At 48.0% G+C, this 18,147-nt stretch overlaps 1 protein-coding gene and 3 non-coding genes across 4 annotated transcripts; 2 read left to right on the forward strand and 2 right to left on the reverse strand.

Moving 5' to 3' along the window:
• Position 1: 1 nt before the first annotated feature.
• Positions 2–74, reverse strand: trnaq-cug (transfer RNA glutamine (anticodon CUG)). The gene has a single exon. It is a non-coding gene; the product is annotated as a tRNA-Gln (tRNA).
• Positions 75–1,156: 1,082 nt separating this feature from the next.
• trnae-uuc (transfer RNA glutamic acid (anticodon UUC)) lies at positions 1,157–1,228 on the forward strand. The gene has a single exon. It is a non-coding gene; the product is annotated as a tRNA-Glu (tRNA).
• A 2,336-nt stretch (positions 1,229–3,564) lies between these two features.
• trnav-aac (transfer RNA valine (anticodon AAC)) lies at positions 3,565–3,637 on the reverse strand. The gene has a single exon. It is a non-coding gene; the product is annotated as a tRNA-Val (tRNA).
• A 10,337-nt stretch (positions 3,638–13,974) lies between these two features.
• On the forward strand, positions 13,975–16,507 carry LOC131128280 (uncharacterized). Its single transcript, XM_058070977.1, has 7 exons — positions 13,975–14,321; positions 14,424–14,494; positions 14,676–14,852; positions 14,938–14,984; positions 15,057–15,134; positions 15,252–15,308; positions 15,390–16,507. Exons 1-7 carry the CDS (start codon positions 14,170–14,172, stop codon positions 15,537–15,539), a joined length of 732 nt encoding a protein of 243 aa, XP_057926960.1. The 5' UTR covers positions 13,975–14,169; the 3' UTR covers positions 15,540–16,507.
• Positions 16,508–18,147: the final 1,640 nt, after the last annotated feature.

Raw genomic sequence — 18,147 nt, forward strand, 5'->3', positions numbered from 1 at the left:
TAGGTTCCACCAAGACTTGAACTTGGATCACTGGATTCAGAGTCCAGAGTGCTAACCATTGCACCATGGAAGCCTGTGACTGGCACCTTCTGGCGTAACAATGGAGGCTTTGCAAACCAGGACACCAACTTTCCTCTTTGATGAGCACAAAGTATTTTTGGGTACAATCCAGGGGTCTTGTGCTCTCACGGAAATGGCTGTCCTTTTCCAACAGGAGTTGAGATGAAATGTATTCAAATAGACAAACTGCATTGATCACTCAATCAGAATTTCTCAGTTTGCCAATTTCAGACTGCGTGACAAAGACTCAAGTCCAACTCCATCGACAGGGAAGCGGAGGTCCTTCAGACAAGACGGTATTGCCATTTTTTCCTGGCAGACATAACATGAGCAAAGGGATTGTCCTTCGAGCCGGACTTGAACCAGCTACATAAGGATGCCAGCTTGAACCACTTCAGTACGCCGCTCTTCCAACTGAGCTATCGAAGGTCTTGCTGTTCTGAGGCTAGTGAGTACGGCCGAGCGTTCGACGGCGTCTCATTGAGGTTGTGGCTGAGAATGCCACTATTGACAGAATTTGGATTAGATAATCAAGTCTTGTGGTGGAGAGTCTCACGTGGAGAGTCTCAAGTCGAGAGGTGTGACGTTTCTGATCGAATTCAGAGGTCATCAGTTGGTCCTGAAAATGGTCTTGGCACTTTTTTTCACGATGAAAGGTATGAAAACAGCCCTGTTGCATTGGCCGGGAATCGGACGCGGGTCTACCACGTGGATCGATCCTGGACTCATTTCCGATCGTAACATCGCTTTTACAAAAGGCAAAGAACTCCTAGAAGACTGCGGGCATTGATCCCACAGCAAGACAAGACATGGTGATACCTATGGCTGTATTTGGCCTAGATATCGGGATTGGGGCCCGGATTAGTGTTTGGTACTTGGGAACATTTAATCACAAAAAACAAAAGCGATTTTGGAGAATGCGGGCATTGATCCCGCTCCCTCTCACATGCAAAGCGAGCGCTCTACCATTTGAGCTAATTCCCCTGCTGTTGCAGCATTGGCAGAGAAGGTCCAGTCTTATAACTATTTTGGTTCCTTTGCTGGACTACGTCAAAGCGACACAGACTCTGCCTTTCTGAGTGCAAGCCTAACGCAGTCCCTGGTGGTCTAGTGGCTAGGATTCAGCGCTTTCACCGCTGCGGCCCGGGTTCGATTCCCGGTCAGGGAATTGACATTTGGCTAGGTTTTGACTGGAGATAGAGTCGCCAGATCGTCAACCTCCCACCTGGAGGCGAACTCGTCGCCCACAGTACCGAGGCCATGTCGGCGAAGACGGCAGTACATGGCACAGACACATCTTCACTCTTCCCCCACTTTAGGCCCCGACTGAAAAAGCAGAACCCCCCCATCGCAGCTAAAATAGCCCACTTGGGAGAGCGTTGGACTGGAGTTCTAAAGGTCCTCACAATAAACCTCACTCCTCCTGATGGTCGTTACGTCTTTCAATAATGGGGTGTTAAAATGTGGATTGTCAAAAGGAACAAAGACAATCCATCTGCAACCTGGTCAACGGACACGTAAACAGTGCAGGTACCCTGCTTTGTGCGGTTCCTTGTCAGCGAACCTCACAAGGTCACAGTTTTTTCCTGATCAGGGCACCGTTTTAGGTTGTGTGGATGAGTGGTCTAAAGCACCAGATGAAGGCTCCTTTTGCTCAGTGGGCACTGGTTGAAATCCCACAGCTGGCATTTTCCTGGTCAGGTCCATTATCCACGACTGGAATGATTTGGCAGCAAAGGACTGTCAGATTGCACAACACACCCGAGCACCTCATGAGCAGAGTTATCCTTTTCCGGGCAAGAACCAAAAACTCTGACTCGAAGGTGCTGATTGCTGCTCCCAGTTGCTTCTAATTCGTCTGCGAGCAAAAATTGAACTTTAGAGTCTGGTTAATTGAAAAGATTTGCTAGCTAGCCAGGAGTTGAAACTTGAATCTTCTTAGATGAGTTATCCTCTGCCCCACTATTCGTACAACAAAAGGACCTGTCATTTAAGGTTAGCTTCTGGATTGTCACTGTTTCGCCAAGACTACAATTGGGTTGAGAGAAAAGTACTTTTTAGACAAGACAATAACAAAAGCAACACACACCTGCCATGACCCAGGGTTGGTGCGGACACAACAATGAGTACGAACCACGATATGATTACAGCTGTCTAACCCGTAGGCAACACGTCATCCACTGCGCCACTAGCCATTCAACAAAATAACCTGGAGTTTAAGGTTGGGTTCTAACTAGGCTACCACAGTTTCTGCATTACCAAACACTAATTCAGATGTTGGGACTCATTTTCAGTCAACAAGACCATGTCAACAAAGGTCCTGCAGGAGATGAGGTGACCGAGAGGTTAAGGTGCTGGACTGCTAATCCATTGTGTTCTGCGTGCATGGGTTTGAATCCCATCCTCATGGGACTATACCAATGCAGTAGTTTTGACACCACCTGTGTTTTTAGGAAACATCATTAGAATGCAATTAATCAAAGTATCAGGTACGATGTTGGAGATGGAGAATGCTTTTTTAGCAGGAAAAAGACACAATATACCATTTGGAGAATGCAGGCATCGATTCCACTTCATCAATGAAATGTTTTCCGCATGTTGCACAATTTTCCACAGGAAAGAAATCTTGACGATGTATCACCAAAAGTGCTGCACCGCCCAATGTGGGGCTGAAACTAGTTAAGTAAACCTTTTGGACCTCGATGACCCATCAAGAAGTCAATCTTTGTTGGTTCAGAACAGGCACAGAACATCCCTGCCTCCCTCTGAATCTTGCAGGTCACTGGGAAGATATTCGGCTCGAAGGACCATTTGGTCCCGAACATGAAACTTTTGATCTGAGTGTCCGGGATTCAAGTCCCTGTTCAGGTGACCAGGTCTGAGGTCCACTTGCAAACGCCTCCTTCTGCTCTCAAAATACAAGGACAACAGGACAACACCTCGGTACTTTATGGAAAATTCATGAGGAGCCGGGCTTTTAACTGGAACTGGAAAGACTTGCAGCCCCGCACTGTCTGAAGTGGGATTTGAACCCACGCCTCATTAGAGACTGCAACCTGAATGTAGCGCCTTCGACCGCTCGGCCATCCTTCTGTTACCTGAGAAAAAAGGTCAGCTGTGGAATTGATCAAACATCAGGATGGCCATGTCAATAAAAACAGAACAAAAAATGATATCGAGAGCAGCAAAAGGCCTGATTAGCTCAGTGGGTAGAGCTTGAGACTCTTAATCTCATGGTCGTGGGTTCGAGCCCCGTGTTGGGCGATTTAGCAGTTTTATTGATACATCTGTAAGATATCTTTCCTGTTGAAAATTGTTCAACATGCTGAAAACATTTCATTCCAAATACATAAAAACAAGTCTTTTGACCAAAGGCCTGGGGGCTCACTTCGTAGGGCATCAGACTTTAAATCTGAGTGTTCAAGTCCCTTCAGAGATCAAGCACATGTCATTGTTCCTATTTGTCACCTTGACTTTTTTGTAAAAGAAGGACTTGAAAGGCCATGTTTCCACCCAGTTTCGAACTGGGGACCTTTTGCGTGTTAGGCAAACGTGATAACCACTACACTATGGAAACCTGAAAGTAGTGGCTTTTAAGGGGACTGGTGAAGTCACAAAGTAGTTGCCAAACAATGAAACACGACGATGTGTCCAAAGTGGGGGCAGATTGACAATTGTCCAAATGGACAAAGATGTCTCCTTTGTAGGGAAAATTGTTCCAGAAATAATGGGCTTTTCTTCAACAAAACAAGACATCACAATCGCGGCTTGAAAGAAACACCTAAGCCACCCTCGGGGTCACTTTGATATCTCAACTTGTGCCCTTGGAGTCAATGGTTTGTAAATAGGCTAGTAACCTCCTCTAACCTTGTCTGGATGGCTGGATGTCTGGCCTTTTGAAGAATGAAGTTAAGGTCCTTTCAGCCAGCCAATAAGCATTTTCAAACTATTTGCCAAGTCACAAAATAAATAGGGATTGTTCTGAAAACCCTGTGATTGGCTGGCGACCAGTCCGGGGTGTGCCCCGCCTCTCGCCCGGGGACAGCTGGGATGGGCTCCAGCACCCCCCGCGACCCTCGTGAGGAAAAAGCGGTAGAAAATGAATGAATGTTCTGAAAACCGGGCTTGAACCAGGGACCTTTAGAACTTCAGTCTAACGTTCTCCAAAGTGAGTATTTCAGCTTCTTCGGTGGTGTTCTGCTTTTTCAGTCGTGGGTAAAAGTGGGGGCAGGGTGAAGCTGTGTCTGTGCCACGTATGTTGCTGTGTACCTGGTCCAGTGTGTTCTCATCTTGGGTTGGAATGTCCCCATGCTGGTAACGGGTGGGGAATACAGTCCGTTGATGAGGATAAGAGCTACAGAAAATGGGAAGGATTTCACTGGTTGAAGTCTCCAGCTACCATAAAAACGGTCATGGGCCACAAGCCTGTTCTGAATCCCGCTTTGGCCAATCGACACAACATCGACTCAGCAGCAGTCCTTGTTAGTATAGTGGCCAGTATCTCCGCCTGTCACATGGAAGATTGCGCGGTTTGATTCCCAGACGGGGAGTTCCTTTTTTGTATGTCACGTTGAACCTTGAGCAGGGTTGCGGTTGCAACAACCAGTCCGGGAGAACAAGACCTCTATTCATCTTCTTCTCCAAGTGCTCAGCTGTGTTGTACAATCTGACAGTCCTTTGCTACCAAATCATTCCAGTCGTGGATAATGGACCTGACCAGGAAAATGACAGCTGTGGGATTTCAACCAGTGGCTCCTGAGCGAAAGGAGCCTTAATCTGGTTCTTTAGACCACTCATCCACACAACCCAAAACGGTGCCCTGATCAGGAAAAAAACGAGGACTAAGACAAATCCTATCTCCACTCAAAACCTAACCAAATGTCAGTTCCCTGACCGGGAATCGAACAACGGCCGCGGCGGTGAAAGCACCAAGTCCCAGCCACTAGACCACCAGGGACTGCATCATGGCTGCACTCTGATAGGTAGAGACTGTGTCGCTTTGACGTACTCCAGCAAAGGAACCAAAATAGTTCTGAGACTGGACCGTCTCTGCCAACGCTGCATCCGCAGGGGAATTAGCTCAAATGGTAGAGCGCTCGCTTAGCATGTGAGAGGTAGCGGGATCAATGCCCGCATTCTCCATGAACTCATTTGTTTTTTTGATGAAATGTTCCCAAGTAGCGAATACTAATCCGGGCCCCGATCCTGATATCTAGGCCAAACACAGCCATCGGTATCACCCTAAACCCAGTCCTAACCTAAACCCAGTCCTAACTGCATTCTCCCCTCTAGCACCTTGTCTTGTCTTGTTGTGGGATCAATGCCCGCAGTCTCCAAGGAGCTCTTTGCCTTTTGTAGAAGAGATGTTGGGATTGGATCTACCCCTTAGCATCCGACAAATACCCCAAACCAGGGGAATTACCTCAAATGGTAAAGTGCTTGCTTAGCATGCGAGAAGTAGCAGAGTCGATACCTGCATTCTCCAAGGAATCCTTTGTATTTTGTAAAAGAGATGTGGGATCGGAAATGAGTCCAGGATCTATCCCTCAGCGTCAGACAAATACACCAAACCTAATCCTGGCCGCGTTCTCTAGATTGGTCTCTTATCATGGAATAGTGAAGAAACCCAGTACGTGATTTATTGTTCTCAAGTAGCGCATCAAGGTGACCCCGACAATTCCACCGAGGGCTTGCAGAGATGAAGAGGCCCCAGTCCCGAAATGTCCACCCCCAAGATGGACTGAGGTCTTAACCTACCCGCATGGACAATCCAAATATCTTCTGGACAAAAAAAGTTTGTGGTCAGACAAGACAAAGGTTGAGCCGGTCACCTGAACATGAAACGTTTGATCTGAGTGTCCGGGATTCAAGTCCCTGTTCAGGTGACCAGGTCTGAGGTCCACTTGCAAACGCCTCCTTTTTGCCCTCAATATACGAGGGCAACAGGACAATCCCTTGGTACTTTATGGAAACTACATGAGGAGCCTGGCTTTTAACTGGAACTGGAAAGACTTGTGGCCCCGCACACAAACCAAGTATCTTCTGATCAGCTGATCCTTAACATCAGCTGTCACAGACATTGGCGTCGTTTGGGGACCTCATCCACGGTTACCACTGATTTGTAGAGTAAGTGTCAGGTTCAAACTCCTGTGACACTTGTAAAAACACTTAAATACAGAAATACAGAAGAGACAGGAGAGGAGAGTGAAACCACATACCCAGTGACATGCCGCTCCACTCTGAATATGCAGTTCACACTCCTCTTCTTTTATTCTCTTTCGGGGGTCCCTACTACATGGTCGTGCAACTCTAAGGGGGGGGGGGGGGGGGGGGAAGGCAGTTGCACGAGCTGTATTTGTTTGTCTATGTGTGTGTGTAGGTGAGAGCAATTACTTTTAATGTTTTATGAGTTCTTATCTTAACACATTCTTGCAGGATTAACATGAGCATCTGCAGAGTCGCTGTTGGTGCATCCAAGCACCTCCAGGACCTGGGGGTCGCTGAGGGTCTCTGATTAGGGTCACGGGAATATTCCTTCTTCAGCACATTCAAACACTTTCTATTGTCTAAGCAAATGGATATAAGGGTGATAACTAACAAAATAATACCTCTATCTACATTTTATTCTAACACTCGCCCGATATGCGCTCCGCAGCGCCTTGTCATTCCAGCCGCTCTCTGTCGCTATCCAATCGACTCGACAACCGGCTGCGGGAGCGCAGCACACAGCAGAGGGCGGAGCCTCTCCGACCCACACGTCGGCTCCAAATCCCTCCTCCTGGGGCTCTTCCGGCACCACTCCTCCCTCCCTGCTCCAGCAGTGGAGCGCCGTCTGATGACGTCGGGAGTGTTGTCCCCATGCAACTGGGAGCCAGTCGCCTTTCGTCAGCGGAGAGGAGTCACCGTCCACGCCGGTGGCTGTGCCTGTACTGTGGGAGTCCTACACACAATTTCCCGCTGTCCAGTTCGCCCAGCACGCCAACGCTCTTCCTCCACCAGGGATATTCCCCAGCTGCTGGCACTGCCCGCTCCAACCACACCGGCTGCGTCATCCGCTTTGGTGGGCCGACTTCAGGTGGAAGCTACGATATCCTGGGCGGGGCAAGCTTCTCCTACCACAGCATTAATTGACTCTGGGGCGGACGAGAACTTCATTGATAGCGGACTCGTCAGTTCTCTCAACATTCCTACTGTTGAGCTTGTCCCCCACAAGAATGTCCGCTCGCCAGATGAACATCACCTGGCATGCATTACGCATCAGACGTGCACCATATCCTTGGTGCTGTCGGGTAACCACCACAAGGTCACAAATTTTTTTCTTATGCCCTCTCGCTCAGCTCTGTTAGTACTCGGCCTCCCCTGGCATCCCGTGTGTGTGTTGTGATTGTGATGTTTTGTCATTCAGCGCCACTTTGCAGTTTGTTGACATTTGCTGCCAGCCAATCAGGATGCGACACAGACGTCAGACAAGTAAAGAGCCTCGCCTGCCACGCGGGCATGATTACCATTACCATTACCATCGATCAGGGATGGCAACTGAATTAAGAATCAATGCCAGAAACCTGATAATGTTTTGATGCAGACTGGTCATGATGCCTCTGAAGTTCACCAAAGCAGACCTTACTTAAGGTGACTACACTTTCAAAGTTCCCAGTGATGACTGAACCTCTCGCTTCTTGTGTTCCCCGAGAAACTCGGTCAGCTGTGGATTTGATCAAAAAGGCCAGGTTAAGCAGAAAAAGGCCTGCTCGCGGGAGACTGGGGTTCGATTCCCCGACGGGGAGTTCCTCTTTTGTATGTCACAATGTCAACAAACAAACCTTCTCATTAGAACAAAACCTCTCTTAATCTTCTTCTCAAGGTGTTCAGGTGTCTTGTACAATCTGACAGTCTTTTGCTGCCAAATCATTCCAGTCGTGGATAATGGAGCTGACCAGGAAAATGCCAGCCGTGGGATTTCAACCAGTGCCTCCTGAGCTTAAGGAACCTTAATCTGGCGCTTTCGATCACTCATCCACCCAACCTAAAACGGTGCCCTGATCAGGAAAAAAAACTGTGACCTTGTGAGGTTCACTGACAACAGAGGACACTCAAAAGGAGCCGCACAAAGCTGGGTACTTGTACAGATGTCAGCAGCAGAGTGGCGCAGTGGTAGCGTGCTGGGCCCATAACCCAGAGGTCGACGGATCGAAACCATCCTCTGCTATGGCTGTACTCTTTACGTGTCCTTTGAAGAGCTTGCAGATGTATGGTCTTTGTTACTTAGCTGACCTGGTCCAGTAAAGAGTTCACGCTTCCTTTACTGCTGTTCTCGATGCATTTATTGCTCTTGAGTGCATTCACACGCCATTGCGGGACATTGAAGCATCGTGAAACACCGTAACTGTCCTCACAAGTCCATTGTCACTCTTATGGACTTGAAAAATCCCAGCCAGTTTCCATTCGTTTCGGGGAACCTCCTCCTCTTTGACGATCACCACATCTCCAACTTGCATGTTTCTTCTTGGCGTATGCCATCTTTGTCTCAGAGCAGTGTTGGTCAGATACTCCTTCCACCATTTGTTCCAGAACTATTCCGGCAAATATTGCAATTATCTCCATCTCATTTTAGTATACAAGTCCATCCATCCATCCATCCGTCCATCCATTTTCCTCCGCTTATCCAGGTCCAGGTCGCGGGGGGCAGCAGTCTTAGTAGGGAAGCCTAGATTTCCCGGTCCCCGGCCACCTCCTCCATCTCCACCGGGAGGACACCAAGGTGTTCCCAGGCCAGCTGTGAGACATAATCCCTCCAGCGTGTCCTAGGTCTGCCCCGGGGCCTTTTCCCGGCTGGGTATGCCCGGAACACCTCACCAGGGAGGCGTCCGTGAGGCATCCGGACTAGATGCCCGAGCCACCTCAACTGACTCCTCTCGATGTGAAGGAGAAGCGGCTCTACTCTGAGCCCTCCCGGATGACTGAGCTCCTCACCCTATCTCTTAGGGTGAGTCCAGCTACCCTACGGAGGAAACTCATTTCAGCCGCCTGTATCCGAGATGTCATTCTTTCGGTCATGACCCAAAGCTCATGACCATAGGTGAGGGTGGGAACATAGATCGACCGGTAAATTGAAAGCTTTTTTAACCACGACGGTCCGTTACAGCGACCGCATTACTGCCGAGGCTGCGCTGATCCGTCTGTCGACCGTCTGTCGACCTCACGCTCCCACTTTCCCTCACTCGTGACCATACCTAAGATACCTAAACTCCTCCACCTGGGGTAGGACCTCATTCCCAACCCGGAGGGAGCACTCCACCCTTTTACGACTGAGAACCACGGCCTCTGATTTGGAGGTACTGAGTCTCATCCCAGACGCTTCGCACTCAGATGCAAACCGTCCCAGTAAGCGCTGAAGGTCACAGCCCGTAGAGGCCATAAGAACCACATCATCTGCAAATAACAGAGATGAGATTCTAAGGCCCCTGAAACAGATTCCCTCAACACCTTAGCTGCGCCTAGAAATTCTGGGATGTCCATAAGTGCACTTGGCACCAGGACACCCTTGGCTGCAGGTCTATGATCGACTTTGCAGTCGTGTCATCAGACCTGCGTCCGCATGTTCTGGACAGGCGGGTGAAGAGAGGGGCTGAGCTGTCAACTGATCACCACCTGGTGATGAGTTGGATTAGATGGCGAGGGAGGATGCTGGACAGACCTGGTAGACCCAAACGAGTAGTGAGGGTGTGCTGGGAACGTCTGGCAGAGTCTCCCGTTCGTCGAGTCTTCAACTCTCACCTCTGGCAGAGCTTCGCCTGCATCCCGGGGGAGGACCGGGATATTGAGTCCGAATGGGCCATATTCCGTGCCTCCATTGCTGAGGCGGCTGACCGGAGCTGCGGCCGCAAGGCGGTTGGTGCCAGTCGTGGCGGCAGGCCCCGAACCCGATGGTGGACACCAGAGGTCAGGGCCGCCATCAAGCTGAAGAAGGAGTCCTATCGAGCGTTGATGGCTTGTGGGACTCCGGAAGCAGCTGACAGGTACTGTCAGGCCAAACGGTTCGCGGCTTCGGCGGTTGTCGAGGCAAAAACTCGGGTGTGGGAAGAATTCGGTGAGGCCATGGAGCACGACTTTTGGTCGGCCTCGAAGGGGTTCTGGCAAACCGTCCGGACCCTCCGAAAAGGGAAGCATTGCCCAGTCCACACTGTTTACAGTGGAGACGGGGCCTGCTGACCTCGACTGGGGATTTGTTTTGGTGAAGTAGGTGCAGACACATCTATTAAAAAGTGAAAATACAAAATATACAGTATACAGTATAAATATATGTACACGGTCTGTTTTTGTTTGTTGTTCCGGAACTGCAGTCTGATTGTTTTTCCTAAGAGTCCAAACTGAGCGTTAATTTAACGCATATAGAGTGTCAAAGTGGCAGGATGAGGCAGAGGTGGGGTGTGAACAGTGTCGGGGGGGGGGGGGGGGGTTCCGGGACTTGTTGATGAGGCTGACAGCAGACGGGAAGAAACTGTTCTTGTGGCGTGAGGTTTCGGTCCTGATGGACCGCAGCCTCCTCTCAAAGAGACTGTGTCCGGGTTGAGAAGGATCGGCCACAATCCTTTTCTGCACGCCTTAGGGTCCTGGAGGCGTACAGATCCTGGAGGGACGGGAGATTGCAGGAGATGAGGATGGACTCAATGATGGAGCTGTAGAAGTGCACCAACATTGTCTTTGGCAGGAAGAATTTCTTCAGCTGCCATAGGAACGTAGGAAGTACATCCTCTGCTGTGCCTTCTTGATGAGGGAGCTGATGTTCGGCTCCCACTGGAGGTCCTGGGAGATGATGGTACCCAGGATGCGGAAGGACTCCACAATGTCAATCGTAGAGTCACAGAGGGTGATGGGGACAGGAGAGGCTGAGTTCTTCCTGTTGTCCACAACCATCTCCACTGTTTTTAAGGCGTTGAGCTCCAGGTTGTTCAGGTTGCACCAAGTCACCAGATGGTCAACCTCTCACCTGTAGGCAAACTTGTCGCCGTCAGAGATGAGTCCGATGAGAGTGGTGTCGTCCGCAGACTTTGGGAGCTTGACAGACTGGTGACTGGAGGTGCAACTGTTTGTGTACAGGGAGAAGAGCAGAGGAGAAAGAACGCAGCCCTGGGGGGATCAGGTGCTGACGGTTTTTGTATCTGAGATGTGTTTCCCCAGCTTCACGCACTGTTTCCTGTCAGACAGGAAGTCTGTAATCCACCTGCAGGTGGAGTCAGGCACGCTCAGCTGGGAGAACTTCTCCTGGAGCAGAGTTGGGAGGATGGTGTTGAAGGCGGAGCTGAAGTCCACAAACAGGATCCTAGCATAGGTTCCTGCGGAGTCCAGGTGCTGGAGGACCAACACACCAAGGCAGCCGTCCGCAGCTGTCAAGTTCCTTCTTGCCTTGCGCATCCCCTGAACTTGAAAAAGGGGGTCTGAGTAGCCACACTGAGGAAAGACTGGATTCACTCGATGCTTTCGCTGTTTTTGGGTTTTATTTGGTGAGGCACAAGTCTTGTTGTGACAATGTACAGCACAGCACAGCACAGCACAGCGTAGTGTAGCACAGCAGTGTAGCACATAGTGCATAGGTGAAAACCTTCAACAAAAAAAAAGGGGAAAGTATAAGTATACACAATATACATATTTCTAAATATATATAATATGCTCAATAATATACATATGCAAGTATTTATATAAGATATAAATCATGTTCAGCAGTATATTAACCATTAAACAGTTTAACAACGGTTGGAATAATTTTGTCCCCTTAACCTGCATTTATTAACTTATTCTTTACTTCATTATTTCGTTATTTTATTTGATCTATTTATTAAACCATTTGCATTGCCCCCATCTTGCCACGTAACTAAAATTATTATTATAAAAGCTCTAAATAATATAGGCCCACTGAAAAGAAATGAGCATAGCGCGTTCCTTCGATGCCCAAAGCTCGCTGATCAGCTCAATTGGTGCCAATTAAATGAACCACCGCGAGCCGCCGTGTGCACCTACGCGACACAGGCGATCGACGGTGTTCCAGACCCCACTTTCTAACTAATTGCACCGTGTTAATACTTTTAATCTAGTACCAATAACTAAAGTGAGGCGCGCGTCACCAGCGGCCATCACATCCAAAAAAAAGCCGTGCCTTACGTGGCACGGGTGCGTTAAACCACAGCGCTAATATTAAAAGGAATTTCTTACCGGCTGCCTCTTCAGTGTTGTATAGCTCCAGTTTGCGCAAGGTTTGGGGTGCAGTTCTGACTACCTTCTCGATACCACTTGTCTGCAGCCTTACCTGCTGAGAAAGGAAGTGCCCTAATGCAGACGCCCAGGTGTGCTTAAAACTGATTCCCACTTCCGGTTTAGATGTTCCCCACCTGATCTCCCGTGTTTAATTTAGTAAAATAAGGTGCTAATTGCAACGAAAATTTATTATTCCCTTAATGAGGGCCATGAAAAGTATTTTTTATTTTTATTTATCTTTTTATTTATTTTTTTCCTGTCTGCCTTATCTAAATTATTTTGGACAAGGGTTTGACTTGACAGCAGTGCCATTTTGGAAACACGTGGTGGCATGGGAATAAATGACTACATGGTAATCAGGTGGTTAGGTGTCAGTGGTTCCAGACACATGGGTTGTTTACATTGTCCACAGTAAGAGGGTGATTATTCTCAACAGACATGGCTTCCTAAAGAAAGGTTCTCAAGGAACTGTCACTCAACCTGCCAGCACTGTTTGCTGGGACTGAAATGAGCACGCTTTTGATGGTTCTGATCTGGCGCTCCCAAACACCTCCCATATGGCTTGCATTTATGACAAAGTTGCATTGCTTGTCTGCCAGGTATTCTGTTACTCTTTCTGTGTTTATTTCCTTTAGAGACTTTTCCATTTCATTTTTAGTTCAAACTAAGTATGTTCCCTGATCTGATCGGATGTGCCAAACAGCACCTCTGATGGCAATGAAGCATCTTGGGGCATTGATGAATGAGTCAGTGGTCAAGTCCTCCAGCATCTCTATGTGAACACCTCCAGAACATAGACAAGTGAATAGTAGACTGTACTGTTTTTGTTCTTTACGCCCTTGTTTTGTGTGAAAGGGGCCAAAACAATCCATGCCACCATAGGTAATTGGTGGAGAAGGCTCAATGTGGTCTTGAGGTAAGTCAGCCATCTTTTGTTCCTCTGTGGCTCATCGAGCTTTCCGGCATGGGATGCACTGTCAAATATGTTGAGCCACTGCTTTGCTCCCTCCCACGATCCAGTAGTCATTTGCTCTGAGTTAATTCAAGAACCAATATAGTTCTGAGACTGGACCTTCTCTGCCAATTCAGGAAAAGCAGGGGAATTAGCTCAAATGGTATAGCGCTTGCTTTGCATGTGAGAGGTAGCGGGATTGATTGCCTAAATTCTACAAGGAATCCTTTGTTTTATTGGCTAATTGTAGGCCATTCGCGCACCCCGAGGTTACAGATGTCAAAGGTAAGCTTATATTCAGCAGCACAGTGGCGAACGGTAAATTTATGTCCACAGGTTCTCGATTTGTACAACCCGGCATTAATACCTCTTAGTGTAATTCTACCTTACTGGTGGATGCCTTCTTCTGGTCGCTCCTCAGGGCTGACCTCTGGTAGTGGTGCGGTGGACCCGACGTGAGTGATAGGTTACCGACCGAGAACATGACTGGTGTTTGTGCCCTGATTTCTTTCCTTCCTCCAATAACAGTATTGTCAATTGATGCGGAGCGCCTAGTGCATAGTGCTACTTCCGTAGGGTCTCACCTCATGCCACGGACGCCCTGAGGACCAGACAAGGTGTGTCAACCTCACCCTGGTTCGACGCTTTCAACCTGACGTACATTGACCCTTGGATAGGTTTTCCTGGTGTTCTGGGCCCCGTTTCACGAAGCAGGTTCAACCAACTCTGGAGTCTAACCCTGAACTCTGAGTTGATCTACTCTGAGACAGGAAACTCTGAGTTACGGGTTTCAGAACAGGTGATTTCAATTGGTTCAATCAACACAGAGTTTGTTCACTCTGAGTTAAGCGCGTGCACCACGACTTTAAAAAGCCCTGATCAATGGAGCCCCGTTCCCTCGATTCACCATGGCAACGAGTGATAAGAAAAGATCGTCATATTTCAGTCCTCTGGAACTGGATATATTAATGCGGTCATACGGCGAATTTGAAAGCAACACGGCTGCAGCAGCGAAAGAACGCGAGTCGGCGTGGGAGAAGATTACTGCTCGAGTCAATGCGTAAGTTTAAATTTATTATATACATTTATGTAATCACAATAATATTAGGCTACAGATGCAAACAAGTAGAATGGTGTTATAGCTACAATTTATGTCACTTAGATGTAATCCCACCGGCGAAAAAAGAACGTGGAAGCAGCTGAAGATGAAATATAAAAACATTGTTCAAACAGGTAAGCCCTCAGCATAACAGTCAGGGTGCCTCTTTTTAATCATGTTTACCACTAAATATCATTCAGCGGCTGTTTCAGTGTGCATTAACTCCAACATAATATTGTTTTCACACACATAAATGTCCTCACCTGTATACAGTTAAATCAGACATATGAAAAGCAACATCTAACTTCTACTCAGCCAACAGAAAGCGGGCATCTGCCCGCAAAACTGGCGGAGGACCACCCCCACCACGTCTGACCGAGGCAGAGGAGCAGGCCATGAGTCAGACTGTCGGGAGGCCAGTCGCAGAGGGGATCCCTGGAGGAACCTCATCCTCGGACATGATTACACAGGAGCCACCAGCCTTGATAAGATGTAATAGGCCTAGGCCTCAAACTTTTTTGGGGCCTATATTTCAATGTTAATTTCCCTTTCATGTGTTTTTCTTTTGTCTCAACAGATTCTGAAGGCGTACTTGGTCTAGTGGATCCATGTGCCACTTTAACTGTAAGTAGCCAATAGTCCAGAGATTATGCCATATTTAAAGTATAGCATAGTGAAACACAACACTCTAAACAGGATGATGAAGATGATGGGACCACAATGTCTGCTGCCTTCTCTGTGGTGTCTGAGAGGGAGCCCGAGAGGCCTACAGAGGTAAAATCTTGATGTTACTGATTTCCTCTCCATTCACATGTCTTTACATGCTTTTGTGGATTATAGTGACTTTTAGCCTACACTGAAGTATTAACGGATTCTTATCCATTTTAACAGAGCATGGCTGGGCAGCAGGAAGAGGGTCCCTCAACCTCCACAGCACAGATTGACACAGTGAGATATTCAGTAAATTCCAGAGGTTAATTCAGTGGAATTCATGTGCAACTGTATAATGTCATCCTTATGTGTTCCCAGCTACCACTAAAAGAAATCTACAAAGTGCATTTATTAAAAACAGTACAAAAAACAGAAAACGAAATGGTGCTGCTGGACCGCCAGATAACTAAAACGGATCTGGAAATTGAATTATTAAAACACAAGTTAGAGGTGGGTGCATGGTCATAGGTGAATTGTGTTGATGATTGTAACAATTAAAAAGTAAGAAACCATTTTTTTTTCTTATTTGTAGGAAATAAAGAAGACCAAATACAAATTTTTTTGTCTTTCTGTTTATTTTACTGCTGTTGGTGATGGTGATCCAAACTGGCTTTAAACACGCACGGCAATGAATGAATCACACCGTGTGTAGCGTAAGAGGGCGGAGACAGAAAGAAACTCGAGGTTCATTGAAGAAAACCTGGTCCCGACCAGGTTATGTTCACAGAGTCTGTTGCCATAGTAACTGACACCGAGGTTAAGTTACCTCTCTCTGTGAAACAGGCTGGAGTTACTCCTCTGTCTCTGGTTTGACTTACCTCCCTTTTTGAAACGGAAAACTCAGAGTTTCCCTCATTTCAGGGTTAACATACTCCGAGTTTTCACTTAAGCTGCTTTGTGAAACGGGGCCCTGTTGGTTATGAGGGCGGGGTGTTGTCGACGTGGGCTTTTGTTGTTCCTTCACGGTCTACGTTCTTTGCACTCGGGGTCTAAATTTTGGGTAGAGGACAATGGGGTGGCCGCCCCCATTGATCTGCTTCATGCAGTCACGGTGCGCGAGAGGTTTGCCACCGCTCTGCTTTGCCATGCTGTTTTCTTGACCTTTCCCCGGTCAGTTAGCGGCCTTGATGGGGGTGTTTCGCAGTTGATTGGGTTGTGCGCTGTTGGTTATGGGGCCCGATGGGTTTTTGCCGTGGGCTTTTGTTGTTCCTGGAGCAGATAAAGAAGAGTGGTCAGTACGGGGGTGAACCCATGACCGTGGCTTTATTAGCACCACGCTCTGATCAACTGAGCTAATCGACCACAGGACACCATTGCATCAAATGTTTCCAGCTAAAATCGACTAACTCATCCTTAACAGACCGCATTCTCCGTGCCATGCTGTTTTCTTTACCTTTACCTGGTCGGTTGGTTGCCTTGATGGGGGTGTTTCGCAGTTCACTGGGTTCTGCGCTGTTGGTTATGGGGCCGGGGGGTTATGAGGGGCAGGGTGTTGTCGACGGGGGCTTTTGTTGTTCCTTCACGGTCCGCATTCTCTGCACTCGTGGTCTAAATTTTGGGTAGAGGATAATGGGGTCCACTGCCCCCATTGATCTGCTCCTTGCAGTCTTGGTGACTGAGAGGATTGTTGACGCTCTGCTTTGACATGCTGTTTTGTTTACCTCTCGAGGGTGTTTCACTGGTGACAATTGACACTTTGGTCTCCCTCCCTTGTAGGAACATGTTTCCCCATTGGTGAGCTGTTTTTGTGTCCGTGCCAGATGCACAGGATTTCCTTTTCTACTAAAGGCACCATTCAAGTCAAGTTTGCATGCTTCACAGGCACGATGCTTTAGTTGGTCAAATTACATGTCTAGCAAAGAGGGGCTCATTGGTTCCAATTCCAGCAGTCCTCTACTGGTATTTCCATACTTTTTTATCAGAGGTCATTTTGAGATACAAAGCCTGTTTTCAGGAGAAATGCAAGACCCCGGGATACAACAGGTCTTCTTTGCACACTTTTCAGCAGCAGACATTTTGAAAAGCACCCCTGGTTTACTGCCCAGGAGTAACAGCCTCGGCCACTCTGGAATGAAGGGTGACGCCACTTCAAGATGCAAGAAGCTGTCAGGAGTGGGATTCGAACCCACGCCTCATTCGAGACTGCACCCTGAAGGCAGTGCCTTCGACCACTCGGCCACCCTGACCCTCCAGAGGCCTTTTTAAAAGGCATTCACACACTCTGCGTTTTGTTTCCGATGTGGGTATTATGTTATGTTAGTCCAGATTAACAGCCTAGTTATTTGTGTCAGTCCCAGGGACCATTTCCAGACCCTCGTATGACACTTGTGTTGGACTCTTTTGGAGAGCCCTTGCATTCTTCCCAATAGGTAAACCCTTTGTATCGGTGCCAAATATATACGGGATTCCCCACCTGCTGACCGAATGACACACGACAAATGGCGTCGTCTCAACGTTGCAAGCAGTTACTGTCTAGAAGAGTAAAGGCAGCATTGCCAGGTTGACATGCTCAGCTGGCACTATGGCTTAGCTGGTGAAAGTGCCTGTCTAATAAACAGGACATCCTGGGTTCAAATCCCAGCCGTACCTGGGTGCTTGGTCCGTGAAACTTTGGCAGCTGAATTTTGATCCACGTACCTCTTTTTGTCACTTGCCCTTCAAAAACGAGTCTACGGTGCATCCAAACCTGACATGATTGTTGTGGATCCCATTACGCCAGAAGGAGCTAAATCCAAAGAGTATGACATTGTGATGTTTTGTCATTCAGTGCCACTTTGCATAGGCTCAGCCACTTTTCTCCGACATGTGGCATTGTTGGTTCAGTGGTAGAGTTCTCGCTTGCCAAGCGGGAGCCCTGGGTCCAATTCTCAGCCAATGCAGTGTATCTCAGCTTGTACCTTTCTTTAGAGTTCATGTGAAAAAGTACAAAGGCTCTTTTTCCTGCGAAAGGGCAGGACTCAGAATGACACCTGAAAAGTAAGAGAACGGACCACCTGACAGTTAAGGTGGACAGCACTTGAGTATTTGCACATTTCTGTCAGAAGTAGAAACTTATTGAAACCTTACTGCATTGATG

The sequence above is a fragment of the Doryrhamphus excisus genome, chromosome 4, assembly GCF_030265055.1.
Source record: "Doryrhamphus excisus isolate RoL2022-K1 chromosome 4, RoL_Dexc_1.0, whole genome shotgun sequence".
Taxonomy (NCBI): Eukaryota; Metazoa; Chordata; class Actinopteri; order Syngnathiformes; family Syngnathidae; genus Doryrhamphus; species Doryrhamphus excisus.